Source organism: Hemibagrus wyckioides, linkage group LG26 (genome assembly GCF_019097595.1).
Source record: "Hemibagrus wyckioides isolate EC202008001 linkage group LG26, SWU_Hwy_1.0, whole genome shotgun sequence".
NCBI lineage: Eukaryota > Metazoa > Chordata > Actinopteri > Siluriformes > Bagridae > Hemibagrus > Hemibagrus wyckioides.
In genome coordinates this window covers 3,287,591-3,307,163 of record NC_080735.1, presented here as the reverse complement: position 1 = coordinate 3,307,163, position 19,573 = coordinate 3,287,591, and the positions used below count along the sequence as shown (strand labels likewise).

General features: G+C 37.4%; 1 protein-coding gene across 2 annotated transcripts; it reads right to left on the bottom strand.

Moving 5' to 3' along the window:
• Window positions 1–5,618: 5,618 nt before the first annotated feature.
• On the bottom strand, window positions 5,619–9,013 carry LOC131346671 (macrophage mannose receptor 1-like). Of its 2 annotated transcripts, none has more exons than XM_058380241.1 (6): window positions 8,852–9,013; window positions 7,789–7,830; window positions 7,189–7,575; window positions 6,746–7,087; window positions 6,176–6,538; window positions 5,619–6,077 (listed from the first exon to the last, which is right to left on the bottom strand). In XM_058380241.1, exons 2-6 carry the CDS (start codon window positions 7,826–7,828, stop codon window positions 6,064–6,066), a joined length of 1,146 nt encoding a protein of 381 aa, XP_058236224.1. In that variant the 5' UTR covers window positions 7,829–7,830; window positions 8,852–9,013; the 3' UTR covers window positions 5,619–6,063. The 2 variants fall into 2 exon arrangements, with proteins under 2 accessions (XP_058236224.1, XP_058236223.1); XM_058380240.1 differs by having other exon boundaries at window positions 7,189–7,578; window positions 8,852–9,012.
• Between the last annotated feature and the right edge of the window lie 10,560 nt (window positions 9,014–19,573).

Genomic DNA, 19,573 nt, shown 5'->3' with positions numbered 1-19,573 from the left:
TAATCAGATGAACATGTTAAAGGGACACCCCTGATTATATTTTATACAGATTTTCCACAAGCTCTGCAGCCAACTGGCATGGAACTAACACATTTTGTTGACCTAGCATTGTTTTTCTCTCATGAACTGTTATTACAGAGCAAAATTTGGATTTGTTTCTTATTACTAGGCACCTAAATCACTCACAAGACACAAAAACATTAACTTCCCATGTGACCTATAATGAAACAGTCTTTAATGCCTGAATTGCACTCTAAATGGATTCAAATTCACCCTCTTTTAATTCCAAAGGTGTGATGAGAAAGTTTGCAGTGGTCCAGTGGGTCAGTGGGGAGGATGCTGACATGTACAGTGAAGTGAAAACTGATGCCATATGTAAATGTGATGACACCAAGCTGGATGGCGATGGATACCCACAAACTATCTATACAGCTGCTGTGGAATGGCAGAAAGGGAAAAAGCCAAAACATGGCTGGCCAGTGTACACTGCCTCTGTAAAGTTTGTAAGCAGTAAGTAGAGTATTAAAATAGTCGGCGACATAATAATACATTTGAAATATTTGCAGACTTAAAGCTGGTATTATTAAGCCTAGTTCCTATTGTTATTTGGAACACTAAAACCAGCAGTGACAAAAGTGCTATGCAGTGGATGTGTACAAGGCAGGACAACAAACTAACCAGCTTGTTTTTGCTCCTGACTATGTCCAAAATGTGCATAGCATTAATATCTCCTTTGAGGTCTGCCTCCCTCCCCTTCCACTTCAGGTTCTCTCACATAGCATCCTATAATGTATAGTCATTTTATGTCAATCTGTTTATATTTATAGAGGTAAGAACTAGAAAACAAACATCTAAGAAGACAAATGTGTATCATCTCCACTTCTTGTTTCTTTTCTCTCGACAGACCCAAAAGAAGAGGGAAGTGATTCTCAAACCACAGAGAAATGTTGCCTGAACGATTGTTGATGAGTATCAAGCCACAAACTTGACAGAGACTCAGAAGAAGCTGAAAGAAATGGAGGAGGAAAACGAAAAATTGAGAAATGACAACGAAAAATTAAGAACAATGCTCAGAGGCATGTATTACAGTTATTTTATTGGCGTGGTAAATCAGCTATCAAGACTCTTTTTTTTTCATTGTTTAACTGCAATTCTGTTTTGTTATTATTTAACTCTGTATATAATGTTGAGACAAAGAGTTGAAAAATTATTGGTATCATGTATATAAAAGAAACCTGAATCCAACCTCTATCATTTGGTATTACATGGCTTTGTAAAACACATCACTGACACTGAATTCATCAGCTTGCATGATTCTGTATGTATGCAAAATGGGATGTAGTTGAGTGGGTAAATAAGTGTAAGAGATTAGATAAGAGATCTCTCTTTTTTATGTATTCATTCTTTTTGTTGTTGTTGTTTTATTTTTTGTTATTAGAGCTGCCAAATCTCAAATGAAGTGAAGACCTGAAGTCTCAGTCTTCATCAGCGTCATCAGTCAGCTCTGACTTGGAAGGTGGAAAGAGCCCTCCCCACCGAAAGCAGTACCTACAGAACAGGTAGTGTACTAGTTTATCTAGTTAATGAAGACTGAACTTTTTAATTAACCATTTTGTAATCAGTATCTATATAAAAGTATTGCCAACACTTCATAATGATTTGTTTTCATACTCTACTTAAAAACAGGTGGAAATTTCTCCAGGATCCCATGTGTTCGTGGATGGACTGGCTTGGGCTGTGGCACAGAATGCAAACTCTGCCTCCTGTTTTGTGAGGACACTGCTGACAGCATCGTTCCCAATTGACGTGCTCCTTGTGAGCAATCTGGGACATACAAGGATTCTCTACAGTACGTTTCAAATCAGAGTATTCTAATTATGTAGAATGACTCTTTGATCTATATTAAGGTATTAATGAACACTTTATTTTGTGATCCCTTTTGAATAATCTGTAACTATTAGTAAAATGCTAACTCTTACTAGAGTATTAGTAGACTGTCTGCTAAATATCTGCTTATTCTTTATCATGATCTTCCTCCAACAGATATTCTACTGACTATAATAAAGTAACTAAAGTAACTGCAAGTACATGTCAGATTATTCTAACCCAAACCCTACCAGTCTACTAATATTCTACTAACACACTAATGAGCATTAGTAGACTTGTAGGTGCATTGTTACTTACAGGATAATTACAGTGGTACTTTATTTTGGGACCATCAAAATAAAGTGAAACCGGGTATTCAGGGCTCTACATTAATGCTTGTCCAGGACAAGTGGATTTTACAAAGGGGCAAGTGAAAGAGACCGATAAATAGGAAATAAATGGAGAAGCATTGAAACACAAGAATGAGTTCATTTTCTTATTTGATATGTGCCACCTTGCTTCCTAACAGTACTGTTTTGCCATTTATTCATTTGTCTCCCAGGAGCAACGCTGCAAAAGTGGCCTCATGTGGCACCCTCCAGCATTGGTGCAACCATCAATGCCAAACTTACTGAGATTAGAGTGAAGAAGAAAACACAAAAACATCCAGAAACCTTAATGCTCTTTGATGATTGATTTCTATGACATTGTGTTCAAGGTATTCAGTTGTTTTTGGTGTATTCTGTTTTTTGAGCAAAGTTGTTTACTGTCAAGCAGGGCTGTCCAATGATTTATCATGAATAATCCTGTACAAGCGTCTGTGTTTACTTAATATACACTACCAGTCAAACGTTTGGACACATCTTCTAATCCCATGGTGTTTCCTGATGTTTATTTCTTTCTACATTGTAAAACAATGCTGAAGGCGGCCGAAATCCACAATAATGTCCTTTGAACAGTTGATATTGAGATATGTCTGCTACTGATGCTCTGTAAAGCCTTCATAACGCCTCTAATCTGAGGTGCTGTTAATTGGTGATTTCTGAGGCTGGTCACTCTAAATGAACTTCTCCTCTGCAGCAGAGGTCAGTTTTGGTCTTGCTTTACTGGGATGGTCTTCATGTGAGCCAGTTTCATCATGGTGCTTGATGGGTTTTGCAAATGCACTTGACAATACTGTTCTTGCAAGAACTATTCCAGAACACCTGACCTTCGTGTCTTAAAATAACAACTGACTGTTGTTTTTTGTTGTCATTACATGGATTACTTAAGTCCATGTGTGTTATTTCATAGTTTTGAAATCTCCAGTATTGTTCTAGAAAATAAATCCCTAAACAATATATATATATATATATATATATATTTGATTGTCTCTTTGTGTTGAAATAAAAGTGTTTCCAATGCAAATTTGTGCAAGTTATTGACATATCGTAAATCATATAAAATAGTATATGTAGAAATATTGCAATATTGACTTAAATCATGTATGATAATTATATGTAGTGATATACAAATAATAATACTAATATTGCTGTAATATAAGGAATTAGGTGGAAACATAAAGCTCATAGAACAGGCACACATTTTCCCTATTAAAAACATATGAAATCTCTATGGAATACATATAAACAAATTACACTAAATGTAAATAAATCCTATATGACTTTAATTTACTAGCATATGATTCAATCTAAGAACGTTATATGATTTGTATATGAATATCATATATATCCTATATTTTCTGCTATTACCATATACTATTACATACTGTCATCATGTAGATATAGGACTTTTTACAGTATTCATGTATGTGACCCAAAAGTCCCCTACAATTTGTATGTGTGCTTTTTAGTACGAAAGTGGTCATAATCGGTCTGATTTTGTATAGGACATGTATTAAACTTATATGAAACACAGAAAGCGATTCTGGCTGATTTAAGAAAGGAAGATGTATGGTTGCTGTATACTGTATGAAACATGCAGTTTTTTTTTTTTTCATATGGGGCATGATGCTGTGGATGGATCTGTGTGGACCAGGAGACAGCCATGGACAGAGCCACTTGGGGACTTTCACACCATCACAGATCTGCCATTTCATCTGTCAGCTTCTGACAGCAAAGAATTAGTGTCTATAATGACCTTAGAAACTACACTGACCTAATAGTTCCTCATGGGCCATTGATTGCTGTTGTAGAAAGAACATTAATCAGTTACAGTTACATTATTTACTGTCCAGTGTCAGCCAAATGAGGATGGGTTCCCTTCTGAGCCTGGTTCCTCTCAAGGTTTCTTCCTCATATCATCCCAGGGAGTTTTTCCTTGCCACCATCACCACAGGCTTGCTCATTAGGGATAAAATAAAATAGTTTAATAATTTAATTTAATAGTTATAATTTAATTTAATAGTTTAATAATAATAATTTAATTTAATAGTTTAATAATTTTATTTCTAGTTACTTATTTATTTATTTATTTTTCCCCTCCCCTTTCTCTGTTTCTCTTCTTTTGTTAAGTTGCTTTGAGAAAATGTTCATTGTAAAAGGAATTGAATTGAATTGAATTGAATAGGAGCAACCATTGTGCAACCATGGTGATTTGGACGAGTGCATCGATTTGGGTTTGTGGATTCATCGTGGCCGAAAAGCTCCAGCAATGATATTTAGCCACTATACTGGTAGGTGAGTGTAATCTCTAGATTCCTTGTTACTGCAGCTGTTGTATGTTAATTGGGTCTCCCCAGAGAGAAAAGATGCTAGCAGGGGTCAGAGAGAGGAGGGGTGGCAGAGTGAGGGAGCTTCTGAAGAGCCATCAGTTCCATCTTGGCATAGTGGAGGCTTTTGGCCAGGAGACGTCACACTGGACTTATCTTACTTCTTTTGTTGCTGGTACTTTATTAAAGTAGGTGTAGTTCTAACACTGGTCTTTAAATTATGCTTGCCATGTTCACTTTATTAATCCGTATATTTTTTTGGCTTGCTTATTTCTGGGTTATAAATTCATGTTATCTTGTATGTTCTATGTTTCCTAGTTTAATCACGACTCAGTTTTTGACTTGATAGCCCTAATTTGGTGATAATTTTAGCATATCTATCCTATTTAATGCATCAACACTCATTCCCAGTCTGTTACTGATGGTTAAGATGTGTTTGTGAGTATATACAGTATTATAATGCCATACTATGTTAGCAAATTATCATTCATAATAGCAATTCTTGTTTAGGATTTAACATTAATTAATATTAACATTACTAATAACTTTATCACTCTTTTAAAACTTGGGGAAATTGCTAAACAGTTAATAAGAGGTATAGATGTGGTCAAGAATAGTCTGAAAGTTGGGAGTCTCTAAATACAGAAATGTAAATGCGAGTGCTAGGTGAACAGTTTGACATTCTGTTCTATTCGGTGGAACAATGTGGGTTTAAAACTCAGGACATGATTAACTGTTGACTGAACCAAACTAGTGCCTGAGATTCTTCTTCTTTTTCACAATGGATCATAGAACAATGAACAAGAATCCACAATGAATCAAAAAATATGGAAAATTCTATATAGTGAAGGTAAAAAAAAATCAATACAAATCAAATCAAATTATGACCAAAGCGACAACTTTAAACATGACCCTAACTTTTAGCCCTTCATCTGTGTGTGTATGTTTGTGAAGTGGAACAAAAAACCCAGAGATAAACTGAAACACATACTTGAAATCTATTTTTATTTAATAGGAAACTTAACTGGCAGCAGTCATTACAGTCCATGTTCTTACATATTAAAGAAGCAAGTGCCCAGAAATCCCAGGTATAGAAATCATCAACATGTAATTATGCTTCCTGCATGGGTATAAATGACCTGAGTATGGTACAGTTCCCTATTCTGAGAAAGAACTTTAAATACAATTAAACATGCAAACCAAACACACTGTGGTCCATTTCACATGTAAATATATTCCTCCTTAATTACCCATAAACCCTCTATTAATAAGAAAAGAAAGTATAATATAGGTAACATACTACAGATCATGCTGTATGGAGACAGTGGAGTTTATTGAATACAAAATTAAAAAATATGATGGAACATCAGCATTAAGAGGATACAATAATAATAATAATCTGTAAAAGAGTGTAAATGAGACAGTACTGTAGATCAGCTGATGATGAATACAGATGTTGGACCACAGTTGGTCTTCAGTCTTCATGTTTAATAAAACAAATCTTCAAAGATAAAGAAATGATTTTAATTGCAATGTAAAGAATAAAAAGAAAAGCTTACTGACCTAATACATGCATACAAAAACACCACACTGACTTACCTTCATAGGTAGAGCAGATGAAGTTGAGTTTTTTGCTCTGAGGCAGGCTGATCCACTTCCGCTCTCCACCAGACTGCACTGCTCCGGTTCTCTCCTCATGGCTGCAGTCTTCAAACCCTGTCCCGTTGCCCGGAGCCCAGTCCTGGTAGCAGATCATCTCTCCATTCACCCAGTACCAGAAGCCCAGAGCGCAGGTGTGACGCAGGCCGAGCCACACGTGTTCAGTGGAGGCGTTTTGAGCCACTTCCTTCACCCAGAGCTGCATCTCCTCAGTGCGCACTGAGACCAGGTCATGATGATGGTTCCTGCAGTATCTCAGAGCTTCTCTCCAGGTCAGATTCTCCTTAACCAGGATCAGCTTATCTGAATATACAAAGGAATAAACATTGAATGAGAAATATGCATTCCAACATCGTCACAGTCTGTAATATATACAGTATGTAATCCTGCACAGTGTTATATATCAGAGGGACATTCTGTCAAAACAACAAAAAAATAAACCTAAAAAGGTGTTGAGTAATCCTGTATACTAAAAAATAAACAGGAATATGGAGTAGTAATGTAACTCACTCTCATGGCAGATGAACGGGAGTTTTTCTGTGCAGTCCACATCACTCCAGTAACGTTTCTCAGACTCAGACACTGCAGAACAGTTCAAACCTCCACTGGTTTTGTTAGAGCTCCAGTATCTGAATGAGGAGTTACTCTGATCTGACCACTTCCAGGAGTCATTAAACAGACCGATCCAAACCCCACCCACAGAACTATTAATCACTTTCCAGATCTCATCATTCTCAGTTTGGTTCCTCACACTGATCAGATCAGTGTGATTCTCTCTGCAGTAGATCTGAGCATCATGCCAGCTCTTTGTCTCATTAATCACTACATATTTATTAGTGATTGTGTTCTTTTCTGAAAACAAATGAATAGAGAGCCTTTTGCCTTTAGTTCCAACAAAGAATTTTAACAAGAAATGGAAAAAGATAGCGAATATCAAGAAAAACATCTCTTACCTTCATAACATACAAAAAATTTTGAGTTCAAACAGTTTCCATCATTCCACTTTCCGTCATCTTTGTACATCTCAACACAGTATGGATTGTCCCCAACGCTATTAGGTTCTCCACTCCTCCAGTTTGTGTAATTGTCTCCGTCTCTGTAGAAAGTTTGGTCTGCCAGAGACCACTGCCATTTCCCAGGTCCCTCTCTCTGTAGACCAATCCAAGCTTTCTTTGCATTTTCCTTCATCAGTGTGTGATTCAGCTTCTTCATCTCTCTCATGTTGTTGATGGTTGCCAGATCCGTGTAGTTCTCTCTGCAGTAAGTCTGAGCTTCACTCCAGGTTTTATTCTCATTGAAAAAGTGATAGCGATGAGGAATATATGCTCCTATCCCACATACTACTGTGAGCAACATATTAATGTAAAAAAAAAGATTATTGTTGCTGAACCATAAAAGCACAAAAATGCATAGTCCATAAATATGCATCTACATTCTCATAAATAAACACACAAATTAAATCATAATCACACACATAGTATTGAATTGAGATCACACTGTCTGAAATGATTCTGCAGTAAACACACACAACTTACAGTGCACACAACACTGACCTGAGAAGAACAGGATAACAAAACCCCATTTATGACTCATGTCTGTAAATAAATAAAAATAAATAAATAAATAAATGAACAAGTAAATAAAGACATTTTTACATTTATATGATATCAGTTTGTCATTATTACTTATGAAAGAAATAAAAATGGTCTTTATTTGTCCTAAGCTTCATATCTGACTAGTCGCTCGTGTCTTCATGAGAGAAACAACCTCCTGTTTTGTGTCAGGATCCCAGATCCCATTTTATTAAACATTACCTTGTTTATTTACCTTGTGTACAGTTAAAGGTGATGTACTCGGTGTTTTGTGACCATTGGAGCAGGCAGTAATGTGTCACAGAGCAACATGATGCTGAAAAGGGGTGGGGTTTAAATGATTACATCATCAGGAGGATACTGGATATTGTGGTACGTCATCTAGTCAAATGAACTCCTCTCCTTCCCTGCAGCACACTGACCTCTGCCTTCTGACATACCATTACATTTCATTTCATTTTTTTATTTTAAGCAGAATCTCTTGAGTGGAAAAATAATCGGTCTTCTCTTCTCAAATCTGTGTTGATCTTTTCATGGTACTTAAGTATTAAGTATTTTATTCTGAATATCAGCAGTTAATTCAACCCCTAGTCTAGAGATAAACAATAAACCACAAACTATGGTGGAGAATCACCTAGGCCTCTCCGGCTGTGAATATGGAATGCCATTTATGTCAATACAAATATCAGGATAGAGAAAATGTGAAAAAAAATTGGCTTGGATCCGAAGAAAATAGCAACAGACAACTTTAACTGGGAAATTACACTGGGATTCATGCTGGGATAAGCAATAGAGTTTACACACACACACACACACACACACACACTTTTACTTGAGAAATGCAAGGCAACTGAAATAATCTGACATTTTGGTGAAAAAATATTTAAAACAACATTTTTCTCTGTATATAGTGTATATATTATTCTCTGTGTTATAATGCACTTCTGTAATTATTACTATGAAAAGTACTAAAAGTATATAATAAACTCAACTACAAACATGTAAACAAGTAGAATATTCATACCTGGAATGTTTCTCCTGGACTTTACTGCTGCAGTGAATAGTATAAAAGCTCCCAGGTTGTGTGTTGTGAGTTTGTTCACTCGTCTTTCTGCTCTTCTTCTTCTCACCTTCTGCACCTGAACTGGACAGAGATCACATTATATCCCTGTCCTCTTTCGTCAACCCCTCCCATCACTTTGCATTCAGGGATTTATATTTTCCCCTCAACAGCCACATCCGAGCTGCTGGCAAACAGAACATTGAGCCCTTGAAACTTGTTTTCTAATTTGCCATTTAAATGTTATCATGTAATTTTGGTTGATCACACACTGCATACATGTTATGTGTTCCTTCCCCTCTTAGCTGTTTTTCGTACTGGCCTAGAATCATATATTATCTCAGGATCAGTTGCATCACAGGTTCAGACCTGTGGCTTTCCAAGGTTTAAACTTAGCAACAGGAAGGTATTTGAATAGATGCAACCAGCTGTGTGTGTTAGTGTGTGTGTGTGTGTGTTCATGAACAGGAGGCTTTGTCGACATACATTTGCATAAAATCCACAACTGGTCAGAGACAGTTAAAATAACACGATGCAGCATCATTGGTTTAATCTGTTTGTCATGGTGACGCAGTATGCTGCAGATCTACACTACCCATCAGCCCCTGCACATCACATGTCCTTTCCATACATTGACTCATTACTCACACTTCTTTCCTGTTTCTGCTTAATTAGCACCATTATTTAAGTTCCAGTTTTTGAAAAAGCGAGACTGATTAACATTCATAGTTAGAGCAGATGAAGTTGAGTCTTTCGCTCTGAGGCAGGCTGATCCACTTCTGCTCTCCTCCAGACTGCACTGCTCTGCTTCTCCCCTCGTTGGTCATGATGATGGTTCCTGCAGTATCTCAGAGTGTCTTTCCAGGTCAGAGTCTCTTTAATCAGGATCAGTGTATCTACTTGTAGTAGAGAAATATTGGATAAGCAGATTTACCACATGGACAGTATTGCAGAACAAAATCAAATGATTTATCATAACTCATGACTGAAAATTTGTTGCAGTTCTCATCATTCCAGGTGAGATTCTGCTTTCTCTCAGTTATACTCACTGCAGCACACTTTTCCGTACCATCTGTATTATTCAGGAGGTCAGAGCATCAGTATTTGAATGAAAACCTACCCTGACCACTTCCAGGAGTCATTAAACAGACCGATCCAAACACTTAAATATTGTGAACTATTAATCACTCACCAGATCTCCAATAATATTAATCAGGCCAAAAGGGAGACTCTAATATTGCCATTGGACACTGGAGGTGCTGAAAACCATTTTTATGTTAGCATCTGTGGCCAGAACAATTTGCCATATCCCTTTGTGAATTCTAAGTTAAAAATAAATCTGGTCATCCCGAGTCTCTCCATCAGGTCATCCACTCGGGGGAGGAGATAGCTGTCCGAAAACTGGTTGAGTTTCCGGAAGTCATTGCAGAGCCAGGGTTAGGGTTAGCATTAGGGTTAGGGTTACCATCTGGCTTCTGCACCACCAGGATGGGGCTGGACCAGGATTGAAGTCCTGTTGCCTCCTCTCCCTAAGATGTTCCAGCTCGAGCACATGAAAGGCCAGGTCGAGGGTGGCCTGGGCACATTTTAACTTTTTCAACATCTCTCTGATCCCAATGAAAATATGTTCTTCTCATTGTAAGGCCTACTGAAATCTGTCCATAACCACCCTTTTTTCAACTTCACTGTCAGATAACCAATGTGGTTGGTCCAAGCACTTGGCGATTTGGATGAGTGCATCCATTTTGATCTGTGGATTCAAGGCGGGCTGGGAAGGTCCAGCGATGGTATTAGGACACTGTACTGGTAGGTGAGTGGCCACAGCAGATCAGGACCTCTCGTTTGAAGACCATATAATCTCTGGCTTCCTCTGCAGTGAGACAGGTTGGCCAGTTGGGCCTCCCCAGAAAGAAAAGTAGTTAGCAGTGCTCAGAGGCTCAGATCATGGGGTTTGCAGGTGGCGACAAGTCCTTCCCTTTCTCTTGCCCTTTCCCCTGACTCCAATATCCCCGTTTCATTTTGAGGAGCTTGCGCTGCGATTTCTCCTTACCCGGAAGTGGATATTTCATTGTCCGATGTGGGCGAGGAGGGGAATTCCTCCATCGATCTGCCACTGCAGTTGATTGTAGTTGTAGTTGAAGTTGTGATGTGAGCTGTTGGCAAACTGAATTTAAATTGGCCTGAGAAGGAAGTTAGCATTGTCCGCTCTAGGCTTGACGACAGCTTCCTGACTTTGGGCCGCATCTATATACCTTTTCTTATTGCAATGCTATCCAAAACATCAAGAAAAGATGTTCTTTTTTGTGTTCATTGCCTTAAAGTTTTTATTAAGACGCTAAGTTGTATTCTGTGTAAATATTGTGGTTTGGGGTATCTTAAGATGGGAGAGATGAAAAGTCTGGAAAATCGGGAGACAAGTAAGTTAAATGGGTTTCTGCAGCTTGCTGGGGAAGCAAGCATAGGGAAAATGTTGGGAATTTTGGTTCTATGTTACATTTATCAAAAAAGTGTTGGGAAATTTTTGTTTTATGTTACACTTTTACAAGAATTTAATAGTTCTAGTATGTTGCTGTTGGCATTTTTGATATTTGTTTGCCTGTTTAAATTTATATTTGCCCATGTCAGATATGGCAGATTTCTCTAAAAAAAAACCCGGGGGCCGAAAGTTCGATTTTTTAGCTGTAATGTCAAAGGCCTAAATGGCCTAACCAAAAGGGGCATAATTTTTCTCACTTAAAAAAAATAAAACCTGAAATAATATATTTACAGGAAACCCACCTACAGATTACTGATCATCTCAGAATAAAGAAATCATGGGTGGGACAAATTTTTCACTCTAATTTCATCTCTAAGGCAAGAGGCACTGCCATATTAATACATAAAAGCATCCAGTTTACTGCCTCTGCTTCTATTGCAGATCCCCAGGGAAGATGTGTTATAGTCTCTGGATGTTATACCTTGTTCCTGTTTTACTAGTTAATGTATATGCTCCTAACCTATATGTGAATTTTATTAATAAGCTGGTTTCTTCATTGCCAGACCTAAATTACCATCTTATGATTTTTGGTGGTGATATAAATTGCATTTTGGACCCATCCCTTGACCGTTCTAACCCCAAATCTTTATCCCGTCTTAAGATGGCACAAGCCTTGTCTACATTCATAGAACAAGTGGGGGCTGCTGATCCTTGGCGTTTTATATTTCCACAAAGCAGAGTATATTCCTATTTTTCACAAATTCATCATACCTATTCAAGAATAGATTATTTTTAAATTTTTTTAGATAAATTTTTACTTCCCTCTGTGGGACAAATTGAATATTTACCTATTGTGGAATCAGATCATGCTCCTTTGCAATTAGATGGTATTTGCAATCTGAGATATAATGAACACCTTTTGTGGAGACTAAATACGGCCTTGTTATCAGATCCTGCATTTTGTACATTTGTATTAACAGCTATAGATAATTTCCTTCTATACAACACATCAGAAACTGTTTGCATCCACACTGTGGGAGACACTCAAAGTAGTTATTAGGGGTGAAATAATTTCATATAACTTTCAATAAAAAACAAACAAAAGCTGGTTAATCTAACTGACTCTAAGAAGGTTAGATTACCTTTATTCCATGTCTCCTTCACCTTAACTTTATAAGGAATGGTTAAACCTTCAAGTTCAGTATAACCTGTTATCAACAAATAAAACTGAATGATATTTATTACGATCTAGAGGTTATATATATGAACATGGAGAAAAAGCAGGACGACTTTTAGCCCACGAGTTCATACAAATTCAAATTTTATTTGTCACATATATAATGGTACACAGTATGAGATGCAGTGAAATGCTTACACGACTGTTTTGACCCTTGAAAAAGGAAAAAAGGAAAAGGAATAAGGACAGGAAAAAAGACAAGGATAAAATATAAAAAATACGAAATGTAAAATATAAAAATACAAATTATACGAAAAATATGAAATATAAAATACAAAAAACAACAAGTTCACAGTAGGTAAAAATAAAATAAAATAAAAATAGAATAAAATATAATAAATATAAATAAAGTGAGGTAGGGTATATATGTATACAGAATATGTATATAAAATAGAATATATATAAGGAAGTGTAAAATGTACCAACTGTGTTATGCAAAATTATATAAAGTGAATAGTGTGTAGTGTGCAATAGTGTCCAAGGTGCAGACAGCAGCAGTACGGGGTGGTCACGAAGTGAGGTGATGAGAGCAATGGTATTGTCCATCTTTAAAGTGCAGATGTGCAAAAGTCCTCTTTGCATGTAAATGGGAGCAGACTGTGCAACATGTATGTTTATGTGTTTGTATTGTGTGCCACAGTCCTGTAATGTGCAAATGTGCAAATGTCCGGTGTGGTTGGTTGGTGTTTCCAACACATATGTGTAGGAGCATAGTAAATCTAATCAGTTGAGTCCTATGTGAGGTTCTGATTGAAAGACCGTATAGCTTGCAGGAAGAAGCTTCTCCTCAGTCTCTCAGTGTTGGCCTTCAGGGAGCGGAAGCGCTTCCCTGACCTCAACAGAGAGAACAGTCCATTGTTGGGGTGACTGAGGTCCTTCACGATTTTCCTGGCCTTGGTCCAGCACCGCTTGTTGTAGATCGAGTGCAGGTCAGGGAGCTTGGTACGGATGATGCGCTCAGCTGATCGCGCCACCCTCTGAAGAGCTCGTCTGTCCTGCATGGTGCTGTTCCCGAACCAGGCTGTGATGTTTCCCTTCAGGATGCTCTCTATGGTGCAGGAATAAAAGTTCCTTAGCACCTTAGCAGGCAGTCTAAAGTCTCTCAAGCGTCTGAGGTGGAAGAGAAGCTGTCGGGCCTTCTTCACCACGGTGTTGATGTGACAGGACCATGACAGGTCCTGCGTGATGTGAACACCGAGGTATCTGAAGCTGTCCACTCTCTCCACTGGGCTCTTGTTGATCACAGGGGTCTGGTAGTTCCTCTCCTGCTTTTTGCTAAAGTCCACTATCAGCTCCTTAGTCTTCCTGACGGTAAGGTGGAGGTTGTTCCTCTGGCACCAGTCCTCCAGAGTCTTAATCTCCTCCAGGTAGGCCGTCTCATTGTTGTCGGAGATCAGTCCGACCACAACTGTGTCATCAGCAAACTTGATGATGTTGGTGGAGTTGGTAGTGGCCATGCAGTCATACGTGTACAAAGAATACAGCAGGGGGCTCAGAACACAACCCTGGGGGGCTCCAGTGCTGAGGGTGAGTGAGGCTGAGACATGTCTGTCCATCCTTACTGCCTGTGGTCTACCAGTTAGGAAATTGTAGATCCACTGACAAAGAGATGGGCCGAGTCCCAGGTGCTCCAGCTTGGTGGTGAGTGTGCAGGGGATTATAGTGTTAAACGCTGAACTGTAGTCAACAAACAGCATTCTAACATAATTCCCCTTCCTAGAGTCCAGGTGAGTGAGTGATGTGTGAAGGAGGTGGGAAATGGCTTCGTCGGTTGAGCGGTTTGGGCGGTAGGCGAACTGTAGTGGATCCAGTGTATCTGGTAGTGAAGTGATGATGAAGTCTCTGACCAGCCGTTCAAAGCACTTCATCACTACTGAGGTCAGGGCTACAGGGCGATAGTCATTGAGGGAAGCAGGATGGGGTTTCTTTGGGACAGGAACAATGATGAAGCATGTGGGGATTGCCGACTGGGTTAAGGAGAGGTTGAATATGTCTGTGAACATAGGTGCTAGCTGTTCAGCGCAGGCTCTGAGGACACGACCTGAGATTCCGTCTGGTCCTGCTGCTTTCCTGGTGTTCACTCCCCTGAAGGTTCTCCTCACGTCATGCTCAGAGATGATGAACGCGTTTCCAGTGTTGGCAGTCTCTCCCTGTCTGCAGCCATTAGCATTAGCTGTAGCATTAGCTTTAGCATCATTAGCTTGAAGCGAGCGTAGAAGGCGTTCAGCCCGTATGCCACATTCCACATTCGTCATACCGGATGTTGGTGCTTTATAGCTTTAAAATCCCAAGCTGCTTATAATAGCAATAATGATTTAATAGTTAACCCAATTCAATTTAAAAAAATTTCTCAACTATTTCTCAAATTTGTATACTTCTGAAAGTCCTGAATATACCTATGAAATGCTGGAATTTTTAGACAGTATAGTTATACCCACCCTTAATTCAGCTCAGAAAACTTGTTTGGATCAGCCAATACAAATAGAAGACCTTTTAAACTCGATCACACTAATGCAGTGCAAAAAAACTCCTGGCCATGATGGCTATCCAATAGATTTTTATAAGAAATTTGCTGACAAACTCGCCTCTATTCTTCTTGAAATGTTTGTGGATTCTTTGGAAAAGGGTAGCTTGTCACACACCTTGAATGAAGCAAACATTATACTTTTACTGAAACCCTGAAAGGATCCCTTGAAATGTAATTCTTATAGGCCAATTTCTTTTCTAAACTCTGATGATGTAGACACTGTAATGGAGAACTAGATCTCAAAAGACCAAAGGTTTTATTAGAGGCCATCACTCTTCTAGTAATATCCAGAGATTGCACTGCAAAAAAAATCAACATGCAAAAATAAGAAAATAAAACTTAAATTAAGGGGGAAAAAAACCTCAAATCAAGCAAAATTATCTGTCAATGGGGTGAAAACATTTTACTTGGTAAGCTGTCTTGAAACAAGACAAAAAAAAACTTGACATATAAGGTTCTTACCATCTTAAAACAAGAAAAAATCTAAGTAAATGTACACTGCAAAAACTAAAATCTAAGAAAGTAAAAAAAAAAAAAGTCTTATTTCTAGAAAATATGTCTTGTCTTTTGACATGAAAGATAAAAAGTCTTATAAAAGATATTGCACATTAGATTATAAATCTTAATTCAAGAAATTTTGACTTGATCGGTCTTACCAAGTAAATTTTAACTCATTTTAATGTCCATTTCACTAGAAACATGTGACAGCTATGAAGTGCAACCTGTTGTTCATATTGAGTTAGATTGCTGTGCTGGATTTAAGAATAAGAGTTCTAAAAATTCCAATTTCAAGAATCTTTAGTAAAGACAAAGATTTAAGTATTTAATTTTTGTCTGTTCAAGTAAGACAAATTTCTGTGAACATAAACACTTCATGAAAAGGTGTTCCATTCTGATTTATTAAATTTCTCATTCTCAAAAGACAAATTTACAAGTGTTCAAATGTACCATTGTCATAATGTACACAGCACAATCACATCGAAGTAACACATACAGAACTGTGTCTCCAATGACAGTCAAAACTCACAGCTCTTTACATGAGCCTTAAAATTTCCCGTACAGATTTATCTTAACACGTACACTTTTTATTATATTATGCTGAAATGAACTAAATAACTTGGGGAAAAAATCATCCATTTTCAGTGGCGGCCGGTCAGTAGGGGACTTAAAGTTAGCCAGAGAAGAAAGCTAAATAAAACCATTTAGTCGAACTATTCCTCTGTTAGTCATATTATCATTTATTTGAAATAAAAAAATCTAAACTGTATTTCAGTCATTTGTGTGTGTGTGTGTGTGTGTGTACGTAAAGTTTTGAAAAGCATGTGACTTCCTAGCCAACATGTATATGTGGGCCCTATATAGGCTGTATCCAGGCGGCATGGGCTCCAAGCGGGCATGGACTGAACATGGGCAATTTATGTGGGTCCCATGTGGGCTCCAAGTGGTCAAAATTATTTCACACCTAAAATACATCTTTATACCTTTAATCGTTTTGAAATAATTAAATGTGGTTACTAATCACTTTAAAACAACGAAGGTCACAGATTTTTGATATAGCTACTTTTTAAATTAAAATGCATTATTTTCCATTGTGTTCCATTGTATATTTCCATTATTTTATTTTATTTTGTTTCTTTGTGTGAATGTTCAGCATTACAGTGTTCACTTGCCTGTGCATTTATCAAAATGTATTTAATTGGGAATGAGGGGAAATCGGAAAGGAAGACATTTAAATGGGTCTCACTGGACCTACCTGTTCAATAAGACCTACTCACTCACTGACATCACCTTCCGCTTGACAAAGTAGTCCTACTGCTTTGAATGTTTCCTTACGAATTTCTTCTTATAACATTATATCATAATATCATGTATCATGTGATCTTAGTTGAAAATAAGCGGAAATTTAAAATGACAGCTGTGAAGATGTTAAATATTCAACGTAGAGGAAATCCCGCCATGGCGTAAGGATACAGTTTCTTCCAGACCCAGTGAGTGACAGGGGGGAGGGAGATCACTTCATCTGTTGAAGGCGGCTGAAGGACGTGGATGTGGAGCGGAATAAGCGGGTAAATGAATATTATCTTTTATTAGCAGATAAAGATTATTTATCTTTATTATCTGTGGTCTCAAGCATCGGGAACTTTGTTTTGACAGTTTAAATGATCTTTAATATGACTTAACCGCTAAACTAATGTTAATAACTTTTCTGTTGAGGGAGAAGCGTGAAACAGTTATAATCACTTAAGTGTGTGTGAGAATTAAAATATGGTGTTGATAGTAATGTGTAGAGGTTTTTGTTTCCTGACTTTGAACACATTTTTGTTTATTTTCTGCTTCCCTTGTGTATTTTGTGGCTGTGTAAGGTTAGCCGCCATTTTTTCCCCTGAGGTAAATGTGACTTTACCGTACAGCCAGCTGCTGATGAGGAACGAACGGAGCGCCAATTTATAATAAGTAGCACAATTAGCACAATTGTGAATTCTGAGGTATCCGGTCAGGCATCTAGAAGAGTAAAGTGCTGCTTTCGGAGGCGAGGTCATTTAGGGTGAATTTCAGACAGTTGTGAGACCAGGCCCGGAGTGGTCATCAGGTGAACCGGGGGAATTCCCGGTGGTCAGCTCTGTCCTGCTCATAACAGGGCAGAGACTCGCCGGATTTTTTCCACATGCACAGAAAAACGTATATGTGTTTAAGTTATTGTGTGTGACTGATAATTACACTAATTACACTATATTTGGATTTAAATCAGCGCATAATGAGACCGTGCATTAAAAAGAGCCGTTTATTTTGTCAGAGTGTTTGTGTTATTTTCTTTTAACATGGTAAAAGCAGCAGTAAATAAAGCAGTAACACTTTATTTTATGGTGTTCTTGTTACATGTTACATGCACTTGTGCATTGTGCATAATTACATGCAGCTAACATAAATCAAACTATAATCCTAACAGTAAAGGGTTAGTTCACCCAAAAATAAAAAATTCTGGGTTTAAATGACGTGAAGGTGAGTAAATGACAATTTTGATTTTGGGGTAAACTGACCTTTTACCCTGTAAGTAGATTTTCATCATTATTATCACTGAGTACTTGAATGTACAATGACACTGGAACAGGGACACCAAACATAAAGGGTTACCATAATATACAGCTGGACATTTCAGATGTTAATGTGCATTTGCTTTTACAGGTGGACTGAAAAAGGACACAATGACTGAAGATGTAAACCAAAAAGAGGCAGAAAAGGCTCTCCAAATGGTTCACTGGGGCAAGAGACAGGGGTGGAAAGAGGGCCATTAGAGCACAGCAGGAGAGAAGACCATCTCCAGGAGTGTGAGGAGTTTCTGAGTCCAAATGTTTTAATACTGTAATGTTCAACAGTTTTTTGGTTTTTTTTGTACTTCTACATTGTTAGTGTAGTTCAATTAAAAGAGCACTGATGTTTCTAAAAAGGGGGCAGTTCACCCAAAAATGAACATTCGGTCATCACTGACTCCCCCTCATGTCTTTCCAAACCATTAAGACTTTTGTTCATCTTTGCATCACAAATTAAGATATTTTTAAATCTGCAAGATTTATGTCCCTCTGTTGAAAGTTTATTCCCCCAAAATTCTGATGCTTCAGAATATTTGTAAAGAGATCAAAAATAAATCAAAATGAATGGAGCGGTTTAATCCAAGTCTTCTGAAAAGTCATTATGACGTTATATGATGAACAGATCGATGAACAGGCTTTTATTCACATATAAACATCGATCAGCCAACAATGTTTCCAGCATTCAGTTTTGGTAAATAGAAGCACAAACATGCTTGATTCTGTTTATATTAGTTGTTTAGCATTTATATGTGAATAAAACCTTAATTAAATCTATCAGATAAAGTGATCATGTCTTTTCAGAAGACTGTGATTAAACTTCTTGATTCATATAAATTTATTTTACAATCCTTTTATGAATTTTTTGAAGTTTCGGGGAAATAGACTTTCAACAGAAGGACTGAAATCTCAGATTTCATTAAAAATGTCTTCATTTGTGTTCTGAGAATAAATTAATTTCTTGTGGATTTGGAGCGACATGCAGGTGAGATGGTGACAGAATTTTCATTTTTGGGAGAAATATCACTTTAACTTTTGAATGTTTTTCTTTTTCCCTAAATGTTATGTACCATTGGTTACATAAGACCAGATGCTGGTAGAGTATTACCCTTGAGTTTTACTGTTAATGTTGATGTTCAACATTTACAAAAGCCTGAGAATTTTGATTGAATGTGTCAGATAATAAAGATGATAATAAAGTATTTGATATACTGAACCTTTACAGCATTTTAATTTCTGATTTGTAAAATTTCAATTTTCATGTTTTTTCTTTAGAGACTCTTACATTTAGACATTTACCAAAGTAAAAGCCTGATGTTGCTTTTATCACTTAATTAAAAAATATTTTGGGGATAGCACC

What these genes read in the sequence shown, in the direction of transcription:
- LOC131346671 (XM_058380240.1), bottom strand. Translation starts at nt 7,828, where the DNA reads ATGAGTCATAAATGGGGTTTTGTTATCCTGTTCTTCTCAG. An exon ending in TGTTATCCTGTTCTTCTCAG is followed by an intron (nt 7,579 to 7,788) that starts GTCAGTGTTGTG and finishes TGTTGCTCACAG; the next exon opens with TAGTATGTGGGATAGGAGCA. An exon ending in ATTTTTTGTATGTTATGAAG is followed by an intron (nt 7,088 to 7,188) that starts GTAAGAGATGTT and finishes ATTTGTTTTCAG; the next exon opens with AAAAGAACACAATCACTAAT.